Source organism: Peromyscus eremicus, chromosome X, assembly GCF_949786415.1.
Source record: "Peromyscus eremicus chromosome X, PerEre_H2_v1, whole genome shotgun sequence".
NCBI classification, from domain to species: Eukaryota; Metazoa; Chordata; class Mammalia; order Rodentia; family Cricetidae; genus Peromyscus; species Peromyscus eremicus.
The window spans coordinates 88,505,695-88,528,424 of NC_081439.1; the positions used below are offsets into that span (position 1 = coordinate 88,505,695).

Sequence of the window (22,730 nt, forward strand, 5' to 3'; positions counted from 1 at the left end):
GTTAATTTTTCCACCTGTGATACACAGGATTCCCATTGGTTTGGGAATCTGCCTGGTGCTGATGTTTAATTGGGTTGTGACTACTTTCGCAACCATTTGGTTGCTCCTCTCTTCAGATGTTGTTGGGTACAAAGCCAAATGAACTGGTAAGGAAAGGGGAGGAAAGACAAGACATGCAGGGAAGTGTGGCTCACAGAGCTATAGAAAGGGTTTAAAACAGAGAAACAGCTTTCAGATTTTTTTCAGCCTTCAATATTTCATGAATAGGTTTGCACATCAGTAGCACAATAGAAATTCCATGAGAGGTTTTAAAAAATAAAGACACCTGGGCCCTACTCTGAAAACTGATGTCCTCCTTTTTTTGGAGACAGGATTTCTCTGTGTAGCCCTGGCTGTCCTGGAACTCACTCTATAGACCAGACTGGCCTTGAACTCACAGAGATCTGCTTACTTCTTGCCTCCCAAGTGATGGGAGTAAAGGTGTGCACTATTACCTGGCTAAAACTGATGATTTCAATGGTTAGAAGTACTACCTGGGCATCAATATTTAATTTTTTTGTTTTCTCCAAATGATTTTGTAATACAATGAATTAGAGTGAGCATAGGTTGAAGACCTACCTATATGACCAGAGGCCTGTGAGGAAAGAGGCTGAGCTGGGTTCAGTATTTGTCTCCTGAGTGAGGAGCACCCTACTTATTTCTGGAAGTGATCCACCCACAGTGGTGAGCATGAATGAACACTTCAAAGAAACTACATTCTCATCAGGGTGGCTGGAATCACAAGCATACATGACCTACCTTGACACCGCACCAGAACACCTACATAACTCTGGAATCAGATGAGGTTCACCCTCTCGGGGAAGACATACACACACACACACACACACACACACACACACACACACACACACACACAAATACAAAACTAAAATACATCTCTTTCTAAAAAAGCAGTATGAAGTAAATGTCATAGATAAATGTGGTATGGAATGTGGAATGAAAAGAACGAGAAGGAGTTAACCAGAACTAGCTTCCTCGAGAGGGTGTTTTGAGCTGGATCTTGAAGTGACAGGCATGAATTAGCAGAGAGAAGTGGGATGTGTTCAAAGGCAAGGAGCAAGCACGGAAATAAGTAAGCCATATGTGCAGGTCCATGAGCAGAGTCGCTTGGCTGGAGAGGAAAATAAGGAGAGAAGAGATTGGAGATTAGGGGCAGGCAGAACAAGTCGGTTCAAAGCCTCCCAGGCCAGTTGGAGGAATTTAGATTCAATGTGGTTGATTAGTAAGAATACACTGTAGGTCCTTGAGCAGAGGGGTACCAGAATGAAAGCTGATTTGGAGCAGCAAGAAAGAATGGTGGAAGCAAGACAACTATGAAGCCAAGGAGCAGATGTGAAACATGTGATGTATGAAGATGGGCAGGGGTGACCCCTCCTGTGTTGTTTTTTATTCTTACCCCTATTGCCCACTGCACACATCCAATGTCCACTAAAGAACAGTGATAGGTGTAAAGAACTCCAGCAGATCACGAGTAGGTGGTGAGATGACACTACCTTTGGAGATAAATGCGTTGTATTTGGTGTGTAGATGAGGCTTTTAAAGGTTGCAGCTTAGGAGTAAGCTGTGACCAATAGTCAGGGAGATTATATGAGTGCTCAGAAGTGTAACCAAGTGATAAATGGTTCAGGTATACCCTATTAAGAGCAATTGACAAAATGCAAAAGAAAACTTCGGGAGAATTATCCACTCAGTGTCATAATTGTTATAGGCTGTAATAGGATTTACCATTACAATAGGTAGAATAATCCCCTCCTAAATATGTGTATTCCATAATCCCCAGAACCTGTGAATATGCTATGACAGAGAGGAATAAAAAGTGCAGATGCAATTAAGATTGCTAATCAACTGACCTTAGAATAGGGAGATTAGCATGAATTATTCAAGTGGGACTAATGCAGTCAATGGAGTCAGTCTGTATGGAACAGAGAATCTGGACGTGAAGTTCTCTAACTGTGTGATGAGAGGACTCAGCTCACCCTTGCTAGCCTTCATTAGGGAAGAGGCCAAGGACCAAGAGTGTGGTGACTTCCAGGATTAGGGAAGGCCAGGAAATAGATTCAACTCTAGACCACGAAAAGTGACAGTCTTGCACTTGATTTTTAACCCAGTAAAACCTGTATCAGAACTCTGACCTCCAAGACTATATAGGAATGTGTGTATTATTTGAACTACTAAATTTGGAGTCATGTGTTATAATGACAATAAGAGATTAATGCCATGAGGTTTTTCAAATAACAAGTACTCATATATTACATTTTCCTTTTCCTCCCTTTCCTTCCTTTATTTTACTTTTGAGACAGGTCTTTAAGGCTGGCTTTAAACTTTCTATATAGCTAAGATAATAAGATGACCATGAACTCATGATTTTCCTACCTCTATCTCCCAAGCACTGTGATTAAAGGTATGTCTCACCATGCACAATTTATATGCCACCACATGTAGGTTTTTTTGGGGGGGGGGCTGTTGTTGTTTTTTATTCTTTGGAGGCCTGCCACCCAGCTCCCAAATAAATACATGGAGACTTATTCTTACTTATGAATGCCTGGCCTTAGCTTGGCTTGTTTCTAGCCAGCTTTTCTAACTTGAATTATCCCATTTCTCTTTAACTACATTTTGCCTCGGGGCTTTTTACCTTTCTTTAGTCTATATATCTTTCTTTCCTTCTTTCTTGGTGGCTGGCTGTGTGGCTGGGTGACTGGCCCCTGGCATCCTCTTCTCCTTTCCTTTTCTTGCTCCTCACTCTTTTCTTCTCTAGATTTCTCCTCCTATTTATCCTCTCTGCATGTCATCCCTGCCTACTTCTCTATCCTGACTAGCTATTGACTGTTCAGCTCTTTATTTGACCAATCGGGTGTTTTAGACAAGCAAAGTAACACAGCTTTACAGAGTTAAACAAATGCAACATAAAAGAATGCAACACATCTTTGCATTGTTAACAAAGGCAGCAGAAATAAATGTAACACACCTTTACACACAGTTAAAATAGTATTTCACAACAAACACACCCAAGGCTTTGTAAATGGTAGGCAAGCTGTGAATGCACTCTATTAACTGAGCTACATCCCCAGCTCTCATATGCTACAATAAAGGTATTATTTGATTGATAAGCATGCCATTTGCAGCCAGCTTTTGTTACCAAAAAGCTTCAGTTATATCTGCTGTGTGGGTTACTAAAACCATGCTCTATGAAATGGCCACAGCAACATTTAATCTTTTTTCCACATGAACATGAAAAATGAATGACAACATCATACTAATAGCTTGGTTGGAGTATAGATACCACAGAAATCAGCAAACGCACTGATTTGAGTTTAAAAGAACTGGTTGCAATTGTACATGATGATGACTGCCTATAATCCCAGCACTTAGGAAGTTTAAGGCCAGCTTGGGTTATATAGGGAAGACCTAACTCAAAAAGAAGTGGGGAAGGCAAGTGAGACAGTTCATAGGGTAAAGAAGCCTTCTACCAAGTCCTGGAGACCTGAGTTTAGTCCCCAGATCTACACAGTGAAAGAAGAGAACCAACTCCTATAAGCTGTCCTCTGACTCCCACACTCATGTCCTGACACATAGTGAGAGACATATTCATATAGAATAAATAAATGTAAGGTAAACCAACAGGAGAGAATCTGTTTGTAAGATGAGTACACTACTACACATGGAACCTTCCATTTCAGCTGCTTGAATTTCCTTAGCAAAGGACGCAGAAGTTAAAAATCAAACCTAGCCCATTTTCTTCTAGATAGCCCACTCTGGCCTGAGAATATTCTGAGAGGGTCTGCTGTCTCAGCCATAACTGTCTTAGTTATGTTTTTCATTGCTCTGAAGATAGCAGGACCATGATGACTCTTATACAGAAACCTTTAATTGAGGTGGCTTACTTATAGTTTCAGAAGTTCAGTCCATTATCATCATGGTGGGGAGCATGGTGGCATGCAGGCAGATGTGGTGCTGGCTACATCTTGGCTTTCGAGCAACAGGAAGTCAATATCCTGAGCATAGAAAATCTCAAAGCCCACCCCCACATTGGCACGCTTCTTCCAACAAGACCGTACCTACTCCCAACAAAGCCACACCTCCTAATAGTGCCACTCCCTATGAGCTTCTGGGGGCCAGTTACATTCCAACTACCACAATGACTAACCATAAGAATCATGCCCAAAGATTTCGTTTTTATTTCTGAAACAGGTTCTCATATAATCCAAACAGGCCTCAAAGGATGACCTCCCAAATGATGGGGTCACAGGCATGCCCTTCTCATGTGAAAAGATTTAAAATCACTGGCTACTACTACTACTACTACAGCAGCTACTCCTGCTGTTCCTCCCAGATCATTTAAAGCAGTATTTCTAGGGGTGGGTGCAGGGATAGCTAGGTCTTTACAGACTCCTGGTGATTCTAATGTACAGCTGGCCTGAAAATCATTGCTTTAAAGTGATATTCTGCCTCACCCCAAAATTGTCTAGCTATGCCCAATTAGCCTTTCTCAGTGTTGTGGAGGCCAGAACTCAAATGGACTGGTTCCCTGGGATTCAAGGACCCCCATCTGGTACCCTTGCCTCTCCAGGATGCTTCCCATCCTTTTTCTCTTGTCAGAGATGCTGGAGTGAGCCAACTCTATACCAGGGCATCCCAGGAAGGAGATACAGCTGGAGCATGTCAAATTAATCCCTGCAGTAGCTTCTCCTGCCTGGCTCATGCTTTAAACTCCGTTCTCCTTATCTCATTTTCCACTTGAAGATGGCCCGAGTGTATTTAGTTACAGTTTTCACTCAGCTTACTTGTTCATAGTAGAGAGAACATGAGGTAGTGTTCACATATCGTTCTCCAAGAGACAACAGACTGAAACAGACACCACTGGGCCATTAGCCTACTCCATTACTACAGAAGCACATCAGGTCGAAAAGGAAACCATCAAAGGAATGTCCCATGGGATCTCTGTGGCCCAGCATGCTTCCTGTTCTCCTGCTTGAGCTTTATTGCTTTAGTGTTTTCTGTATGGCCAAGTGTTACATGAGGCATCGTGACCATTAAAATCCTATTTAAGGGAAATGGTTGTTTTGGAACTTCTATAAGAAACCTACCCAACCTCTGCTCGCCTTCGCTTAATTTGATGTGTACCCCTGTTGGCCAACAAGCTCATCTGTGTTCCTTTTTACAAGCCATGCTTAGCCCTTGTTGGGGCCCAGTTGGCTCCCTGGAAAGGCCACTAATGTGGTGGGCTGTGCTGTCCTGACCACCTGTTGATGTGCTCGGCCTTCTCAGAGCATGGCATTTTTGCCTTCTTGCTGATTTATTGATGATACTGGACCACATCGGGGTAAGGGGAAACTGAAGTGAAATCAATTAAGCCAGTCAGTCAGTCAGACTCCAGTCAGTAATTCTGTCCGTAGCCAGCCGAGCAGCCAGCCAGGTAGCTAAACAATCCAAATGTGAGACTGTCTGGCATTCTGGCTGCCCTGCAGCCAGCTTGTCAGACAGGGCTCAAGTGAGTCAGACTGCTCTTCAACCAGCCAGCCCATCAATCTGTCCATCCATCAGTCAGCCACTCAACCTGGGCATTGGGCAAATAGTCCTATATTTAATTTGTCAGCCAATGCCATTTCCTCAAAGAAGTTTCTTCTAGCTTCTGAAACCAAATATCACATATGCACACATTCATGTCCACCCACACACTGCTCTGGGACAGTCTATGTTCTGGTAAGTCTGTAATTTCCCTTCATAGTTCTTATCACACCTTGTGGCCATATCTGTTTCTAAGATTATTTGGTGTATGATTTATTGCCAGTGACACTGTAAGCTCCACAGAGGCAAGGACCCAGTTGTGCTATTCTAGAATGAGTGGCTGTAGCTGTCAGTTGATCTTGCTTTTTAGGAGGTAGCTAGAGGAATCAGCACAGGTCAAAGTATGGAAGGGATGAACTAGCTTGGGAAACTCAATTATATGCCATTGTTTGAATATAAGGTGAGGGGTGGTAATAGGAGAGGAGGTCCTAAACCAAGCTAAGACACATGTGGTTGAAGATGTAGGCTAGGTCCAAATCCTGAAGGGTCTTGTAAGCTGTTGTAAGGTAGTTGGATTTCGTCACTATTGACAGTGCTAAGTTATAATAAAAGTTGTGCACTAGAAAGATCCCTTAAGTAGCAACAGGGAAGTGAAGTAGGAAGACACTGGAGGAAGAAGGACAGTTAGGGGTCTAGTGGAGGTCCTTAAGTTGTCTTCCAGATTATGAGAGGTCACAATTTGTATGACAAAACATGCCCACAGATGAGGCACAAATACACACAGGTGAAGCAGCTTGGGACCAGACATACAAGGACCCCCAGCTGAGAGCCTCCCCACCCCCATATCTCAGCATCATCACATAGCTTAAGAAGTATGGAGAAGTCAGCGAGATCCTGAAATAAAGCCACAGCAGTGGAAATGTCCATGGTGTTCATGGATGCCCTGAGGTAAAAACCTGGTGAATCTTGTGTCCTCCCAGTACTGATGGCAGCAACTGTCACCATCCAAACCTCTGTGTCTTTCTGTTGAAGATGACAGGGTGAAGCTAGAAGGTATATCTGGCTGCCCTGCCCCATTCTACCCTTTTCTGTTTGTGCTATGTAAAGCTGACCATTCTGTTGTGACTGAGAAGTTTTCATTATTCTGGAAGAATAGACATCACCAGTGTCCCTTCCTAATAATGGCTGGAGAACATTTAATCTGCGGCTCCTCTCTTCCTGGAGAAAAGAACCATTGCTCCTCATTGTGTATCGACTGTTCCTTTTTCCTTCCCATGGTATTTCATGAATTTAATAGAAGCATCATTAGTCATTAACTTGTTCTCTCAGTGACACTCCAAATGCCTTACTGTGACATGCGTTGGAACTGGATATTTAAAAACTATTTCATAAATCAAGCTGGGTGTGGTGGCACTCTAGGGGCAGAGGCCAGAGGATTGCTGCAGTGTGGGACCAGTATGGGCTACATAATACAGGCCAACCTAGGCTACAGGATGAGACCTTGTCTCAAAAAGAAAAAAAAAGTATTTGACTTATAGCAGTATCTGTGTTTTGAGAAAGGAAAAGAGTTCCAGGAGAAATAAAATGAAGCACTGACTCAAGAATCCCAACCCAGAGGAAAAAGCTGACCCACCATGGGGAAGAACCAAGGATTGTAGATGAAGGTTAAAAAGCTACACAGGAAAAGCCAGCTAGAGAGCAGTATGGACAGGGCTGGGGAGATGCCTCAGTGGTTAAGGGCACTTGCTGCTCTTCCAGAGGACCTGACTTCATTTCCCAGCAACCACATCAGGCAGCCCACAACCACCTGTAATTTCAGCTCCAGGGGATCTGTTCACCTCTTGTGCCTTCCTCGGGCTCCTGCACGAATGAGTGCATGCTAATACGCAGACATATAAACATAAATAAAAATAAATCTCAAAAAAAGAGAAAGACCAATGCAAAGATGGCCAGAGATCACAGACCCAGAACATAGTGTCACCTCATAGAAACAGAAGTCATGAGAAGAGTGTCCAAAGCAGAAGGTAATCACCGTTGACAAAAGCATCGAGGTTAATGAGAAGCTGAGGGAGAAAGATTATGAGTTCAAAGCCAGCCTGGGTTGCAGAGTGAAATCTTGTCTCAAACCAAACCAAACAAAATGTACCATGTTCAGGAATGGTTGTATATGCTTGTAATGCCAGCACTTGGGAATCTGAGGGATGAAAACTACCAGGATTTTGAGTCTAGCCAGAGCTACATAGCAAAACACTGTCTCAGACAAACCCAAAAGTAGCAAGTTACACAAACAAACAAAAAGCAAGTTACAAGGTGTGTTGAATAGCTCGAACTATGCCCTGTAAGCTGACTTTAACCCACCACCTGCCTCTATAAATGGTCATTATAACACAGTCACAGCCGTTTGTTTAGCTTACAGATCATCTGTGTCTATTGTCACACTATGGTGGCAGTACTGTTTCAACAAAGCCTGAGTGACCTGTAAGGTCTAAAATATTTATACTATAACCCTAAAAAAGGATGAAGTAGGACACGGTGGTGGAAGCCTGTAATCCTAGTATTTAGGAAACTGAGGTAGGAGGATCTCAATTCAGAAACAAGCTTGAGTTAGGATCCTGTATCAGTAATACATACAAATTGGATAGAGAGGTGGCTCAGCAATGAAGAGCTCCAGTTGATCTTCCCAAGGACCCAAGTTTGATTCCCAATACCCACGTGACAGCTTAAAATCTGGTCATAACTCCAGTTCTAGGGGACCCACGCCATCTTCTGGTCTCCAAGGGCACCAGGCAAGCATGTGGTGCATAGATGTACATGCAGGCAAAACACTCACACACATAAAATTAACTAAAAGGAAAAATTTTAAATAAATCAATAAATAAAAACAAAACATACAAACACGTGCTGACTTCTGCTCTGAATGAACTAGTCTATGTTCCACTTAACCTATATGTTGGGTTCCTGAGAGCTAGCTAGCAAAGAAAACTAATCTGACTTCAGCTACCAGCAGCTAGTTTGAATTCAGAATTGTTCCTAAGGTGACAGTAAAGCCAAAGGCAGATGATCTGGTTGTTGACTGAGTTTTGTCATGAAGGCCCTTCATTTTTACTGATAAAGGTCCTAATCATTTCTCTCGTGGACTGGTGCATTCACCTCCTAGCTAAACAGAGAACAGATGTTCCCTCTTAATTCTTCTGGGCTTTTATTTTGTGGTGCTGGACATCAAACCCAGGGCCTTGCTTGTGCTAGGCAAGCAGTCTACTACTGAGCCATATCCCCAGTTTGAAACAGGGTTGATTGTAGCCCAGGCTGACCTCAAACTCACTAGATATCCAAAGGTGACCTTGAACTCCTGATCTTCCTGGCTTCACCCTCCAAATACAGGATGATGGGCATTGCCACATCTCACCTGGCTTTCTATTAGTTCTTAATAATGCCCTCTAGTAATCCCAAAAGGTCATGGCTACTTATAGCCCATGACTCCCTCCTCAGCCAGTCTCCACAAATTATCTCACTTTGATTTGATCCAACTTACTCACATGGCACCTTTAAAATGATAGAACAAATTCAAGAGTTTCTTAAAAATGCATCGCTGCTTTGTTTATCTTTATAGGAATCTCTGAAACAGTTAAGGAGTTAACTCCAGGATCAATCAAGAGAGTGTGATAATGTTTCCCATTGTGGGTTTAAAAACAGCAACAACTGGGCACAGGGGAGTAGTTGGATTGTAGAGTGTTTGCCCAGAATGCATAAGGTCCTAGATTCCATCTCTAGCACTGAAAAAGAAATAAGAACCCTGTTGGTACGAAATTTTCTGTAAAAAAAACAGATCTTTGGGGTCAAATAAATTTGGAATACTAAAGTCTTTGAAGTTTCATAGAATATATTCATATATTCATATATATCATAGGATCTTAGAATTCCCATAGCAAAAGTATCTACATAGCTTGTTTAACCTACCACCCTTAACTCCAGACCAAGGAGCTCTTTTAAGAAACAGGTGGTGGTGGCACACACCTTTAATCCCAGCACTTGGGAGGCAGAGGCAGGGCAGATCTCTGTGAGTTCAAGGCCAGCCTGGTCTACAAAGTGAGTTCCAGGACAGCCAGGACTGTTACACAGAGAAACCCTGTCTCGAAAAGAAAACAACAACAACAAACAAACAAAAAAACAAAGAAAGAAACAGCAATAAACAGCCACGTACCTTTAATCCTAGGCAGATCTCTGAGTTCGAGGCCAGCCTGGTCTACAGAGTGAGTTCCAGGACAGGCAGGGCTGCACAGAGAAACCCTGTCATGAAAAATCAAAAATCAAACAAACAAAAAAAAATACAGGGCTGGAGAGATTGCTCAGTGGTTAAGAGCACTGGCTGCTCTTCCAGGAGTTCCTGAGTTCAATTCCCAGCAACCACATGGCTGCTCACAACTATCTGTAATAAGATCTGATGCCCTCTTCTTGCATACAGACCTCCATACATACAAAGCACCCATATAAATAAATAAATAAATAAATAAATAAATAAATAAATAAATAAATAAATAAATAAATAAATAGATAGATAATTTTTTTTTAAAGAAAGAAAAAAAACTACCAGTAAACTGGCATGGTAGCTGACACACGTAATTCCAATACTTGGAAGACAAAGACAAGAAGATTGCCATGAATCTGAGGCCAGTCGGGGCTACAAAGTGAATTCCAGACTAGCCAGAGCAACAGAGTGAAAAATGTGTATCCAAGAAAAAAAAAGAAAAATCAGTATCCATTTCCAGGCTACTTCGGAAAATACAGGAAATAGAGGGGAGATCAGGAAGGTCCAGGCAGGACTTAGACCAGAAAGGGTTTGTCCCTAAAGACACAGTTAGGACTCCATTCTGTGAAGTGTTGTGTCCAGAGAGCTCATCTGGATGTTGTCAGGGCATACGGAGAGGAGCAAAGGATACCTCATGCAGCCAAAGTGCTTACATTCAAGGATATTCCAGGCCATCCCTCAGCCTAGCCTAGATTCCTAGCTTTACCCCCACTCTCCCAGCTGGCCCACACATCTGCTGAGCTCTGACAAACGCAAACACAGCCACACAGCAGTCACATGATGTTACATAATTTTAGTCTTTTTTCAGTAAAGGTGGTTCATTAAATGCGTGAGTAAAGGTTTATTTAATGCTGATACCTAGAGAAGCAGTCACCACAAAGGAATGTCCAGGACTGAAGAAAATGCCTGGCTACAGCCCTCATGTAGGGTTTGGAATGTGTGGTTCCTGTAACTACTCAAGGCGTCTTTTCTTTGTTACTGTCCTCGCAGAAATGTACCTGCCTCTCTCCTGCCTTCTCATGTCTTTGTGTTTTGAACCATCTCTTCCACAGCCTCTGGTGCTGTTGATGGAGTGGCCTGAAGCCACCAACTTTGCCTGCCTGATTGCGGGGTACTGCCGCCTTCTGCTGGACTCCAGGAAGATGGTCTTCTCCAGGCCTGCCAGCCAGCCTCTTCCACCTCCTATGATAAAGGCAGGTAGGGCTCAGCCTCAGTGTTTTGGTGTGTCCGAGGCCCTCTGACTCTGAAGTCATGGAGGGAGGGGTTCCATCACCCTAGTGTTCAGCATGTGCCAACAGTGCCAGCCTGTTTAGCAGCAGCCAGAAGTGTAGCATGCACCCTGCTGACACACCTCACTGGCAAACACATATGATATTCACATGTACATATTCCACAAAGGATGCCTGTGACAACACACTGTAGTTGAGTCAGTGGATGTATGTAAGATGAAAGAAGCAATCACATGATACAGCCAATTAAAGAATTGCATTGGGGGACTGGAGAGATGGCTCAGTGGTTAAGAGCACTTGCTGCTCTTCCAGAGGACCCAGATTCAATTCCCAGCACCCACATGGCAGCTCACAACTGTCTATAACTCCAGTTTAAGGGATCCAACTCCTTCACACAGACATACAAGCAGGCAAAATACCAATGTACATAAAATTAAAATAAATATTTCTTTAAAGGAATTGCATTGGCCAGGTATCGTAGCACATACTTGTAATGGTACATTATTGTAATGCCAGCTACTGAGGAGGTAGATACAGAAAGAGTTCAAGGCCATCCAAGGCTACACAGAAAATGTTTTCTCAAAAAGGTTTATATTGATTTTAAGGCAGAGATTTACTAATCTAGGAGAGATTTGTGCCTGTTCTGGCTTCACTGAAGTAAGGTTGAAAATGAAAATAAGACCTTCCTTTTTGTTCATCATATTGGGGATTGACAGAAGTGTCTGAAATATGAAGTCACTGAAGGCTTGGAGTAGGGGAGACTGGGCATGCCCAAAAGAAAGCTTGGAACTAGAATAGGAGGTCCATAAAGAGCAAATGCAGCTTCCAAGCAAAAAGTGTCCAAGTTAGGCAACCTAGTATGACTACTTCTCAGAGATGTTCTGATGATGTTGTACAGAGGCCTTGAAAAGAAAAAAGCTGTCCAGCCCAAGTGCTCCTGCCCAAAACAAGTGAGAGGAGCAGAGTGTGACAGAGAGCTGGGTCCTCCATGTGTTAGACCTCAGGCTTACAAGCATCACAGACAGAATGTAAGCAGCACCCAGGAGTCACCCTTGCCATAAACTGAACACTTGATCCACTGGCCCTTGCCACTTAACTATTACTAAACTTTCAAGACTTTCTTGGTTTGGAGTCACTGCACCTGATGGAGACCATGGTATCTGAGAGTAGAATCACACTCCTGGCAGATGACCCAGCACCTAGAGAGCTGAGTATCACCCATTTTTTTTGCTTTGTTTTGTTTTGGTTTTTGGTTTTTCGAGACAGGGTTTCTCTGTGTAGCTTTGCGCCTTTCCTGGAACTCGCTTTGGAGACTAGGCTGGCCTCGAACTCAGAGATCCACCTACCTCTGCCTCCCGAGTGCTGGGATTAAAGGCGTGCGCCACCACCACCCGGCGAGTATCACCCATTTTAAACTTTGTTCTTTATCACAAACAAGTCCATCACATACATAGCAGGCCCAACTTTCCATCTCATATCACTGTTCACAGCAATTGAAAGGCAGTTCATCACATGCAGATTTGGGAAAGGATTGGTGGTCCCAAAAGAAGGGGTGTCCACATAGTAGATGAAAGGAGCTGAATTGGAACAGGAAGAAACTGGGGGGTGAGAGTCTGCATGGCTGCAGATGACTAACTTGAAGAGGCAGCCGTGCTTCTCAAACTTACACATGGTCAAATGTTGGAAAAACCATCGTTCACATTTTCGGTGTCACCTGTGGTCCTGTGGCTAATCACACCCAAGTAAACTGTACCTCTTATTGAGCAGGAGGGGAAGGGGAAAAGGAGAGGAGAAGGCAGAAGGATGGACCTGGGGCCAGTCAAGGTAGAACCAGCTGGGACAGTCAGAGCTGTTTGGGTGTCCACTTAGAGAGGACAGTGGGCATGGTTATGTAGTCCCAGTCTGTGGGACAATTATCTGTCACGCCATCCACGCCCTAGCCAATGCTGGTTGCAAATAGTTCCCTTACTGTGGAGATTGTGGCACCAAGTCCAGGACATGGGCTGCATGTGTCACTGCAGTCTCACGAACTACTTTCCATGTGGCTTTCCTGTTGCTTTTTCAAAGTTAGGTCTGCTTTACCGGGTTCTCTTGGCGCTAAGCATCACTTTCACACCCCATCTCCAAGTCTCCAATGCCTGAGAGGCTCCTTGCACACCTGCAGATGTGCACACTTCCCTAGCAAATGGGTCTCTGGCTCTATTTAGGAGCCAAATGGACCACTGTAGCACCGCTGCTGTTTATAATGCTTCTCCTTAGCATGGAGACAATTGGCTCAGGGGCAGAAGCAAATAGAAAAACCTCTGTTCCTCTTTCTTCTTCTGTCCAGAAAGATAGGAACTTGCGCTTGATATCACCTCCACAGAGACTGGTGCGGTGTTGGGGGCCAGTTTCTTGGCCTTCTGAACTGCTAGGTGCCAGGTTGACAGCAGCCACTGACAGAATGTTCTCGCTGTGTAAGGTGACCCCCCTGGCTTGGCCCAAATTCAGCAAAATGCCAGGAAGAAGAGAAGAGTGCCACTGAAGAGGCTTGGGCCTTAGCTGCAGTGGGTTAATAGTTCCTTCCTGGTCTTGAAGACCTTTAGGACCACCATCCAAAGCTGGGATGGCTTTCCTCTGTCAGATCTCACCTTCATTCTAGAACAGAAGTTCCAGGGCCCACCATGGTCCTTTAACCAAGGCTGTAGTGCAGTCAGCTAGCCATGCCTGGTGGCACAGGCCTATAATCCCAGCTTCTTGGAAGGTTGAGGCACAAAAATTGCAAGTTCAAGGTCTGCCTCAACACCAGGGCTACAGAGAGAAGAGGTGTCCTCACAGCTTCAGATGGACTTTTCCCAGGGACCAAAGCCACAATTCCCTCAGGTCAAGGTCTCTGTGGAAAGGAGGAAGAAGTCTGGCATCACAGAAGCTGTTGACTACCAACTAGCCAAGCTCAGTGCTCAGTCTACCAGGCCAAACAGATGCTGTTAACTCAGCAGCAGGGGAAGGAAGCACCATGTCTTGCGAACCTGGAAAAACAGGAGAATGAGAGGGAAGGAATCGTCTCTCTCACAGTACTTGACCAAAGCAAATATTTCACTTATTCACTACACACATGTTTTTCAAGGATCCATCATGGCAGACATTGGGAATACAGCTGGACATAGCAGCTATGATCCTTTTGGTGAGTGCCTTCACATAGCTTACAGTCCAGAGGGGAAAAATGTGGACAGTTGATTCAGGGATGATGCCAATACAGTAAGTAGCTTGTCATTTACACAGGAAGAGTGCAGCAGTCCTAATAGCACCTGCTTTTGAGAGCCTAAACCACACTGAGGTGGCAAGAAATCCAGAGGCAGGGCCAGCAAGATGGCTCAGAGAATACAGGCACACGCCACCAAGATTGAAGACCCCCGGGACCCGTATGGTGGAAGGAGAAAGCCAACTCCCACAATGTACATGATGGTACCCGTGTACCTACATGAATACACACATGCATTCACACAGACAAACAGACAGACAGAAAGACACACACAAACACATACACACAGAGAGAAACACACTAAATAAGTTATGGAAAGAAATAAGGAAAGGAAAGGAAGACAAGAAGAAAGATCCAGAAGCAGCTGCCATCTCTTCCCAGCTCTGAGCTCCCTGTATCTGCTGGGTAACCCAAGAAAATAAGGCTTTAGAGATCCTATTTAGGACCTCAGTTAGAGAAACTCATTCTACATTTTCTAACATGTTTAGAAACAGTTTACTGTGCTGCACTGAATATTCTTATTTTATATACATATGTGTGTATATACATATATATGTATATGCAGACATTACCAGTTTTCATGTACATATAACCCAGCAAGCTGATTGTGGTGATTCATGTCTGTAATCACAACACTCAGGAGACTGGTGTAGGAGGATTACACATTCAAAACCAGCCTAGGCTACAAAATGAGACACTGCCCCCCCCTCCAAAAACCCACCCAGCAACATTCATAGGAAGTTAGAGTGAGCATAGTACTCTCTTCTTTTTTTGGATGACTCAGAAGGACTATGAGGTTCTTGCAAGGCTTCTATGTCGTGATTATGACCAATGAACATGACACTACAAAAATACACCAGAGTCAAGTCTAGAAAGCTGCTTGAGTCAATCTTGTGTCGATGGTATGTCTAGTGTAAATATGTGCATGCTTTGTGTATATATTATATATTATATTATATATTCACAGCATATATATTTTAGCATAATTCTAGTCAGTTCACTGTCCTGTTCTTTGCAAGCATTTCTGAGTCAATCTTGTGAGTGACTGAACACAGACAGATAAACTAGGGCACCTCCACCCTCCTGCTTAGGGAAAGCTGATGAGCAATTCACATAGATTTACAATGTGAGAGGCAAGCTGTCCCAGCCATCAACCAAATGCACCCGACTTTACCCATACTTCTAATCTGCCTAGAGGAGACTGAGGACGCTCCAGGCACATTCTCTCCTTGTATCTGGAAGTCATGATACCAGTGGTGAGTTAGACATCACCTGACCTTGGCAGTGTAGTATGGGAAGATATTTCTTCCTGCAGGGAAGGCAACCACCTTTAGAACTCCAGTCTTTATCTAAGAGGGAAAAGTTGTCACTTGCTTATTGGATATAACTGTTATTGGATATAACTCTGATATCATCATGTTGCCAGGTGGCTCCCCTGATGGGCTCAGTTGCCTCCTAGGAAGGTATCACCTGGAGCATTTCTAGTCCTGCAGATGATGCATTCAGGTAGAGACACATTCTAAACCAAGGGCTTATGGCTCTGTGCTCTCCTGGAGCACTTCTTTAACTCTCAGAGGCCCGGATAGAGGATGGATCACTAAATAGTAACTCCCCAACTGATCCAGGGTTTTCTCCATCACCCAGTAAGACATGAATCGAACCCACAAGTGTGATTACATTGAATCTGTATAGAGGTGAATAACATGGTCTATGGAAAACTCCTAGCATGTAAAGGCAGAGAGACTTGGGTTCCAGTCCTTTCTCTGCTGTACCTTCACCATGTGAACATGAACAAGTCCCATAAACAGGTTCAGATTACTTGTCATTAAAGTGAGAAGTCGTAATAGTATATATACTACATACCTCCTGAGGGATTTGACAAGATAATGTGAGATAAACTACATAAAGTCCTTTCACAAAGCAAAGCACTTAAAAAAATCTTTTCTTAAGAGTTCAAAGTTCACCATGTGCCAAGACACCACTTTTTAAAATTTATTTTTGTTTTTAAAGACTTTATTTTTTGTTTTTAAAGACTTTTGTTTTTAAAGACTTTAAAGAAATGGGGAAGAGTTGAAGGAGGGGAACGAATATGATAAAAATGTATTGTATAAAAATGAGTATGTTTAAAATATTTCTTTTTATGAGCATCTATGTGTGTATGCATGTGTGTAGGTGCCTACAGAGGCCAGAAGAGGGTGTCAGATTCCCCAGTAACTGGAGTTACAGGCAATTGTGAGCCACCTGATGTGGGTTCTAGGAACTGAACTCAGACCCTTTGGAAAAAGCAGCAAGTGTTCTTTTTTTTTTTTTCCTTCAAGACAGGGTTTCTCTGTGTAGCCCTGGCTGTCCTGGAACTCGCTCTGTAGACCAGACTGGCCTTGAACTCACAAAGATCTGCCTGCCTCTGCATCCCGAATGCTGGGATTAAAGGCATGAGCCACCCCCACCCCGACCCCTACACCCCACCCCACCCCGGCACAGCAAGTGTTCTTGACCATTGAGCAATCTCTCCAGTTCCCTTAGCACAGGCTATCCTAGAGATCACTATATAGCCCAAGATGGCCCTAAACTTGCAATCCTTCTGCCCTAGCCTGCAGAGGGCTTTAATGACACTACACCCAGATTTGTGGAGGAGTTGAGTCTTTGTTTGTTTGTTTGTTTGTTTGTTTGTTGTTTTTGAGCCATAATCTCACTATGTCATCCTGTCTGGCCTGGAACTCACTATATGCATCTGGCTATTCTTGAATTCACAAAGATCCACTTATCTCTACTTCTAAGTGCTGGCATTAAAGGCATGTGCCACCATTGTTGGATAAGAAGTTTTATTTTTATAAGCAGCATTATTCAGCTATAATCTCCTAGCCATAAAACTTTTTCGTTTAAAATTCATAGCTCCATTTGTTTTGAGACAGGGTCTCACTATGTATCCCTGGATTGCCTGGAACTTGCTATGTAGACCAGCCTGACCTCAAATTCATGAAGATCCGCCTCCTCTGCTTCCTGAGTGCTGGGATTAAAGGCCTGTGCCAACATGCCTGGGTACAGCTCCATTTTTAATATATTTATTATAGTCAGGCGGCAGTGGCACATGCCTTTAATCCCAGCACTCAGGAGGCAGAAGCAGGTGGATCTCTGTGAATTTGAGGCCAGCCTGGTCTACAAAGCAAGTTCCAGGACAGCCAGAGCTGTTACACAGATGTGTGTGTGTGTGTGTGTGTGTGTGTGTGTGTGTGTGTGTTTGTGTAGTATATTCATGGGGTCATGCAACCATCTAGTTTAGAACATTTTCACCACTCGAGCTGGATCTGGTAGTACAACCCTGTAATTACTTCTGCTGGTTAGGCTGAGTAGGGAGTATCAAGGCTTACATGGGCTATAAAGTGAGTTCAAAGCCAGCCTGAGTAAGTTAGTGTTTCCTTGTCTCAAAATAAAAAGTAAAAAGAGCATGCATGCCGCCACAGGTTCAATCCCAAGTACAAAAAAATTTCACCGCTCCTAAAGAGAAAAAAACAGTATGCAGGAACGTAATAACAGTCCCTCCCCATACTGTGTCCTATGTGCTACCCACACCAAGCAGCCAGTGCTCTGTAGTTTGTCTCTAGAGCATTGCTTGTTCTGAGTGTTTTATATGAATGTAATCATGGAATATAGTCTTGTGTGCTTTGCTTTTTCACTTAGCATAATATTTTCAAGGGTCATTCATGTTATATCATATAGCAATACATTGTTCCTTTTAATTATATAATATGCTATTATATAAAAGACACATTATTTATCATTTCATCAGTTGATACACATTTGGGTTGTTTTTACCTTTCGGATATTATGAATAATGATATTAGACATTCGTGTCCAACTTTTTGTGAGGATGTAGGTTTTTATTTCTCTTCATTATAAACATAGGTGTAGAACATACAATTGATAACTGTGTTGAATTATTAGAGGAACAGTATATTTTTCCAAAATGACTCCACCATTTCACATTCCTACCAGCAATAGTAGAGAAGTATAACTTCATCAGATCTTCACCAATATTTGTTATTGCCTTGTTACATCCATCACGATGGATAGAAGAGGCAACTCCTGATGTTGATTTGCAGTTGATGAATGGCCAATGACACTGAGCATCTTTCATGTCTCATTGCCCTTTAATATGTCTTCGTTAGTGAAATACCCATTCAAATCTTTTGTACATTTTTAAGTTGGACCATTTGGCCATAAATACGATAGTTTATATCTGTACAGTTTATTCTACTGCATTGACTGTCAATACTGCATTATCTTAATTGTTATTACTTTGTAGCAAATTTTGAAATCATGAATTATCTTCATTCTTTTTTTTTTTTCAAGGTTGTTTTAGTTATTCTGGGTACTTTGAGACTCTGTGAATTTTATAATTGACTTGTCAATTTTCTACAAAGTCAGCTGGGATTCTGATCAGGATTGTGTTGAGTCAGTAGATTAGTTTGAGAAGTGTTGCCATCTTAAGTTGTCAGTGATGCAAATATGAAGCCTACTAGTCCGCGAATGGAGAATCTTTCCACTTATTTAAGTCTTTCATTTGTTTCACAAATGTCTTACAGACCTCAGTATACAGTCTTGCTATTCTTTTCAAAAATTTGTACCAAGTGTTTGATACTCTTTTTATGTCTAGTAAGTCATTTAATTATTCTCTGAACTTTTGAGTTCAAAGTTTCACAGAACTGTGGGCTCAAAAAGAATTTTCTTATATTGATATGAGTTTATAAATAGCATATTTTAGGTTCAGCATGGTAACATACACCTTTAATGCTAGTAGTGAGGAGGCAGAGGCAGGCGAATCTACATGAGTTCATGGCTAATTTGGTGTACACAGCAAGTTCCAGGCCATCCAGGGCTGCATAGTGATACCCTGTCTCAAAAGAAAGAATGTTTTAAAATGATTTAACACTTTTTATAGCATACTATAATAAACTGGCAACAGTAACATCATCAATAATACTAGGATGATGGATGAGGGGGCACAGTAAACACACAGGGGCTTAGGAGTCAGACCAAGGTGAAATCGTAAACCAAGCAAATTGAGGTGTGCATGCCAATGAGGTCAACACTTGAAAGATAGAAGCAGAAGAACCAGGAGTTCAAGGTCATCCTCTGCTACACTGCAAGTTCATGGTTGGCCTTAGCTCCACAAGACCTTGTCTCAAAACAAAGAAACAAACAAACACAAAGTAAGTGAAACATGCTCCACTGAGATCACCTCATGGCCTAGGCCAAATTTCCTAACTTCAGTTGTTACCTCACCCCAAAGTCCCAAGCCCCTTCTCTAGCTTCCCTGTCCACTGGTTTGTGACATCTGTGATTATATCAGTCATATGTAATCTTTGAGAATTTATCAAACCTTTTCAAACGTTTTACTTTTCAAAAAAACATTTTTAATGTCGGCATGGGGGTGCATACCTTTAATCCCAGCACTCAGGAGACAGAGGCAGGGGGAAATCTCTGAGTTCAAGGCCAGCCTGGTCTAAATAATGATGTCCAGGACAGCCAGAACTGTGTAGAAAAACCCTGTCTCAAAAAAAATTTTTTTAGTTAACATACAAAATAATGGGCTTCATTAAATCACTTTCATGTGTATAGGTTGTTATATTTTTCCCAATCACTCTCCCCATTATCCTCCCATATCCGCCTCCCTTATCCTTTACAATCATTCCCTTTGTGCCAGGCCAGTCGGAAATACATGGTAGACCCTGTTACCCCTCCTACGGTGATGGGGAAAAGGACAGATGATATTCATAAATTGCTTACCATGAATTAGATTCCCAGTACCCACATAAGGGCCAGGCACAGTGGCATGCATCTATAATTCCAACACTGGGGAGGTGGAGACAGGAGGATCCATGGGACAAGGTGGCCAGTGAGTCTAGCTAAATTAATGAGCTTCATGTTCTGTAAGAAGCCTTGTCTCAAAAACTAGAGAGTTGGCAAGATGGCCCAGTGGGTAAAGGTACCTGCCACCAAGGCTGACAACCTGAGCTCCATTCCTGGAACCCACATGATGAGAGGAGAGAACCAACTTCTGCAAACTATCCTCTGACCCCCAGAAGCACACTGTGGCATGCATGCATGCATGTGAGCACATGAGCAAGTGTGTTTGATGTACATGTGAACACACACACACATGCACACAAACAGGGGAATGTAATTTAAAATATTTTTGAATGAATAAGTAAATACAAAATAGGAAGAGAGAAGTTGAGGAATACACCTACCAAACATTGACCTCTGGCCTCCACTTGCGTGCATGCATACACACACACACACACACACACACACACACACACACACACACACACCCCAAGGGTTAAGGATGTAGCTCAATTGGTAGAGTGCTTGCTTAGCACACATAAAACCCTGACTTCAATCTCCAGCCCCACATTAACTGGGTATGGTGGCATATAACTACAACCTCATGAAGCTTTCATGAAGCAGAGGAAGGGAGATCAGAAGTTCAAGAACAGCTCTAGAAACACAAGACCCTACCTCAAAAAACAAAACAAATTCCACTGTGTAAATGCATCACATTTTCTCCTTTTTTTTCTTTTTCCCCCTTTGAGAACAGAGTCTTATATATTCTAAAATGACCTTGAACTTGCTAGATAGCCAAAGATGACAGTATTACCTTCAACTCCTGATCCTCCTGCCTCTACCTCCCAACTGCTGGGATTACAGGCATGTACCACTATAACCAGTTTTTTTGTTTTTTGTTTTTTTAATATGGTACAAGCAATTAAACCCAGGGAGGGTTGTTTGTTTGTTTGTTTGAGACAGGGTTCCTCTATGTAGCCCTAGCTGTCCTAGAACTCACTCTGTAGACCAGGCCAGCCTCGAACTCACAGAGATCCACCTGACTCTGCCTCCCTTAAAGGCCACCACCACCTGTCAAGGGCTTTTTCAATGAATATCATTTACTATGTTGAAGAAATTTCCTTGGATTCTCGTTTGTTGAGCTTTATCCCAATAAGGCTCTGGGTTTTTTCAAATGTGTGTGTGTGTGTGTGTGTGTGTGTGTGTGTGTGTGTGTGTGTGCCTTTCGAGATGAACATGAACATGTATATTTTATCCTTAGTTATCATGCTATATTGCATGAATTAATAATTGATTTTTTTCAGGACTCGAGAGATTGGCCAGTGGTTAAGAGCACCACTGGCTACTCTTCTAGAGAGCCAGAGTTTGATTCCCAGCAGCTATATGACATCTCACAACCATCTGTAACTCCAGTCCCAGGGGATCTAATACCCTCTTCCAGCTTCCATGAGCACCAGGCACTGAAGTGGTATACACACATATATGCAGGCAAAACACCCATACATATAAAATAAAAATAAAATTTTTAAATAATTGATTTTTCATGTCAAAACAACTTTGCATTAATGCAGTAAGTCCCCACTGGTATGCAATTACTAGTAAGTAGTTCTTTTTATGTGTTTCTGGGTTCCATTTGCTAGTATTTTGTTGATGGATTTTGTGTCTATATTTGTAGATGTTCTGTTCATATGATAGTGGTCTGTAGTTTTATTGTGATATCTTTCTTTGTTTTTTTGTATTAAGATAATATTAGCCTCAGAATGAGCTGAAGGATATTCTTGTCTCCTTTTACTTTTCTCCTTGTTTTGTTTTGAAGACAATGCCTCACTGTAGCCAAGATTGGCCCAGGACTCACTGTATAGTGTAGGCTATCCTCTGATTGGTTTATGGTGATCTTCCTATCTCAGTCTCTCAAATGCTGGTGGGTGAAAGCAAGAGGGTCAGGAGTCCAAGGCTAGTTGCAGAAACATAGTGATTTAGAGGCTAGCCTAGACCACATGAGAGCCTGTCTCAAATAAAACGGTACAGTATTAGAGGCAGGCATGGTGTTATGTACTTTCAATCCCAGCACTTAGAAAACAGAGGCAATAGGATCACCACAAGTTCATGGCCATCCTGGCCTACATTATGAATTCCAAGCTAGCTAGGGCTATATAGTGAGATTATGCCTCCAAAAAAAATGGTATACTTAAGACTCTAATTACTGTTGAATTGCATGAACTTCTCCTTTCAGTTCAGACCAGTTTTTACATCATGTGTTTGGAACTCAATTGCTGGGTGCCTGGACTGTGTTTTTGTCCTAACTGTGTTAGTGAAAAGTACCACTGACTCATTGATCTGGCCTTGTCAAACTGGAGTTTGAAAAGCATTTAAAGTTTTGTTTTCCAATACTTTGGCCACCATGATGACTAGCTATACCAATTCTGAAGTCTCTCCAACCTGGACTCAATCTCAGGTTGCCACTTACAACCCATATGACCTTAAGTAAAGCATATAAGCATTTAAGTCTGTTTCTTCCTCTGTTAAATGGGGATATTGATAC

General features: G+C 42.6%; 1 protein-coding gene across 1 annotated transcript in view; it reads left to right on the forward strand.

Moving 5' to 3' along the window:
• Frmpd3 (FERM and PDZ domain containing 3) overlaps nt 1–22,730 on the forward strand; it is a 72,776-nt gene that overhangs the window by 42,877 nt on the left and 7,169 nt on the right. The window contains exon 12 of the mRNA XM_059251508.1: nt 10,924–11,068. Within this exon, the coding sequence (XP_059107491.1) occupies nt 10,924–11,068 (145 nt within the window). The remainder of the gene's footprint in view (nt 1–10,923; nt 11,069–22,730) is intronic.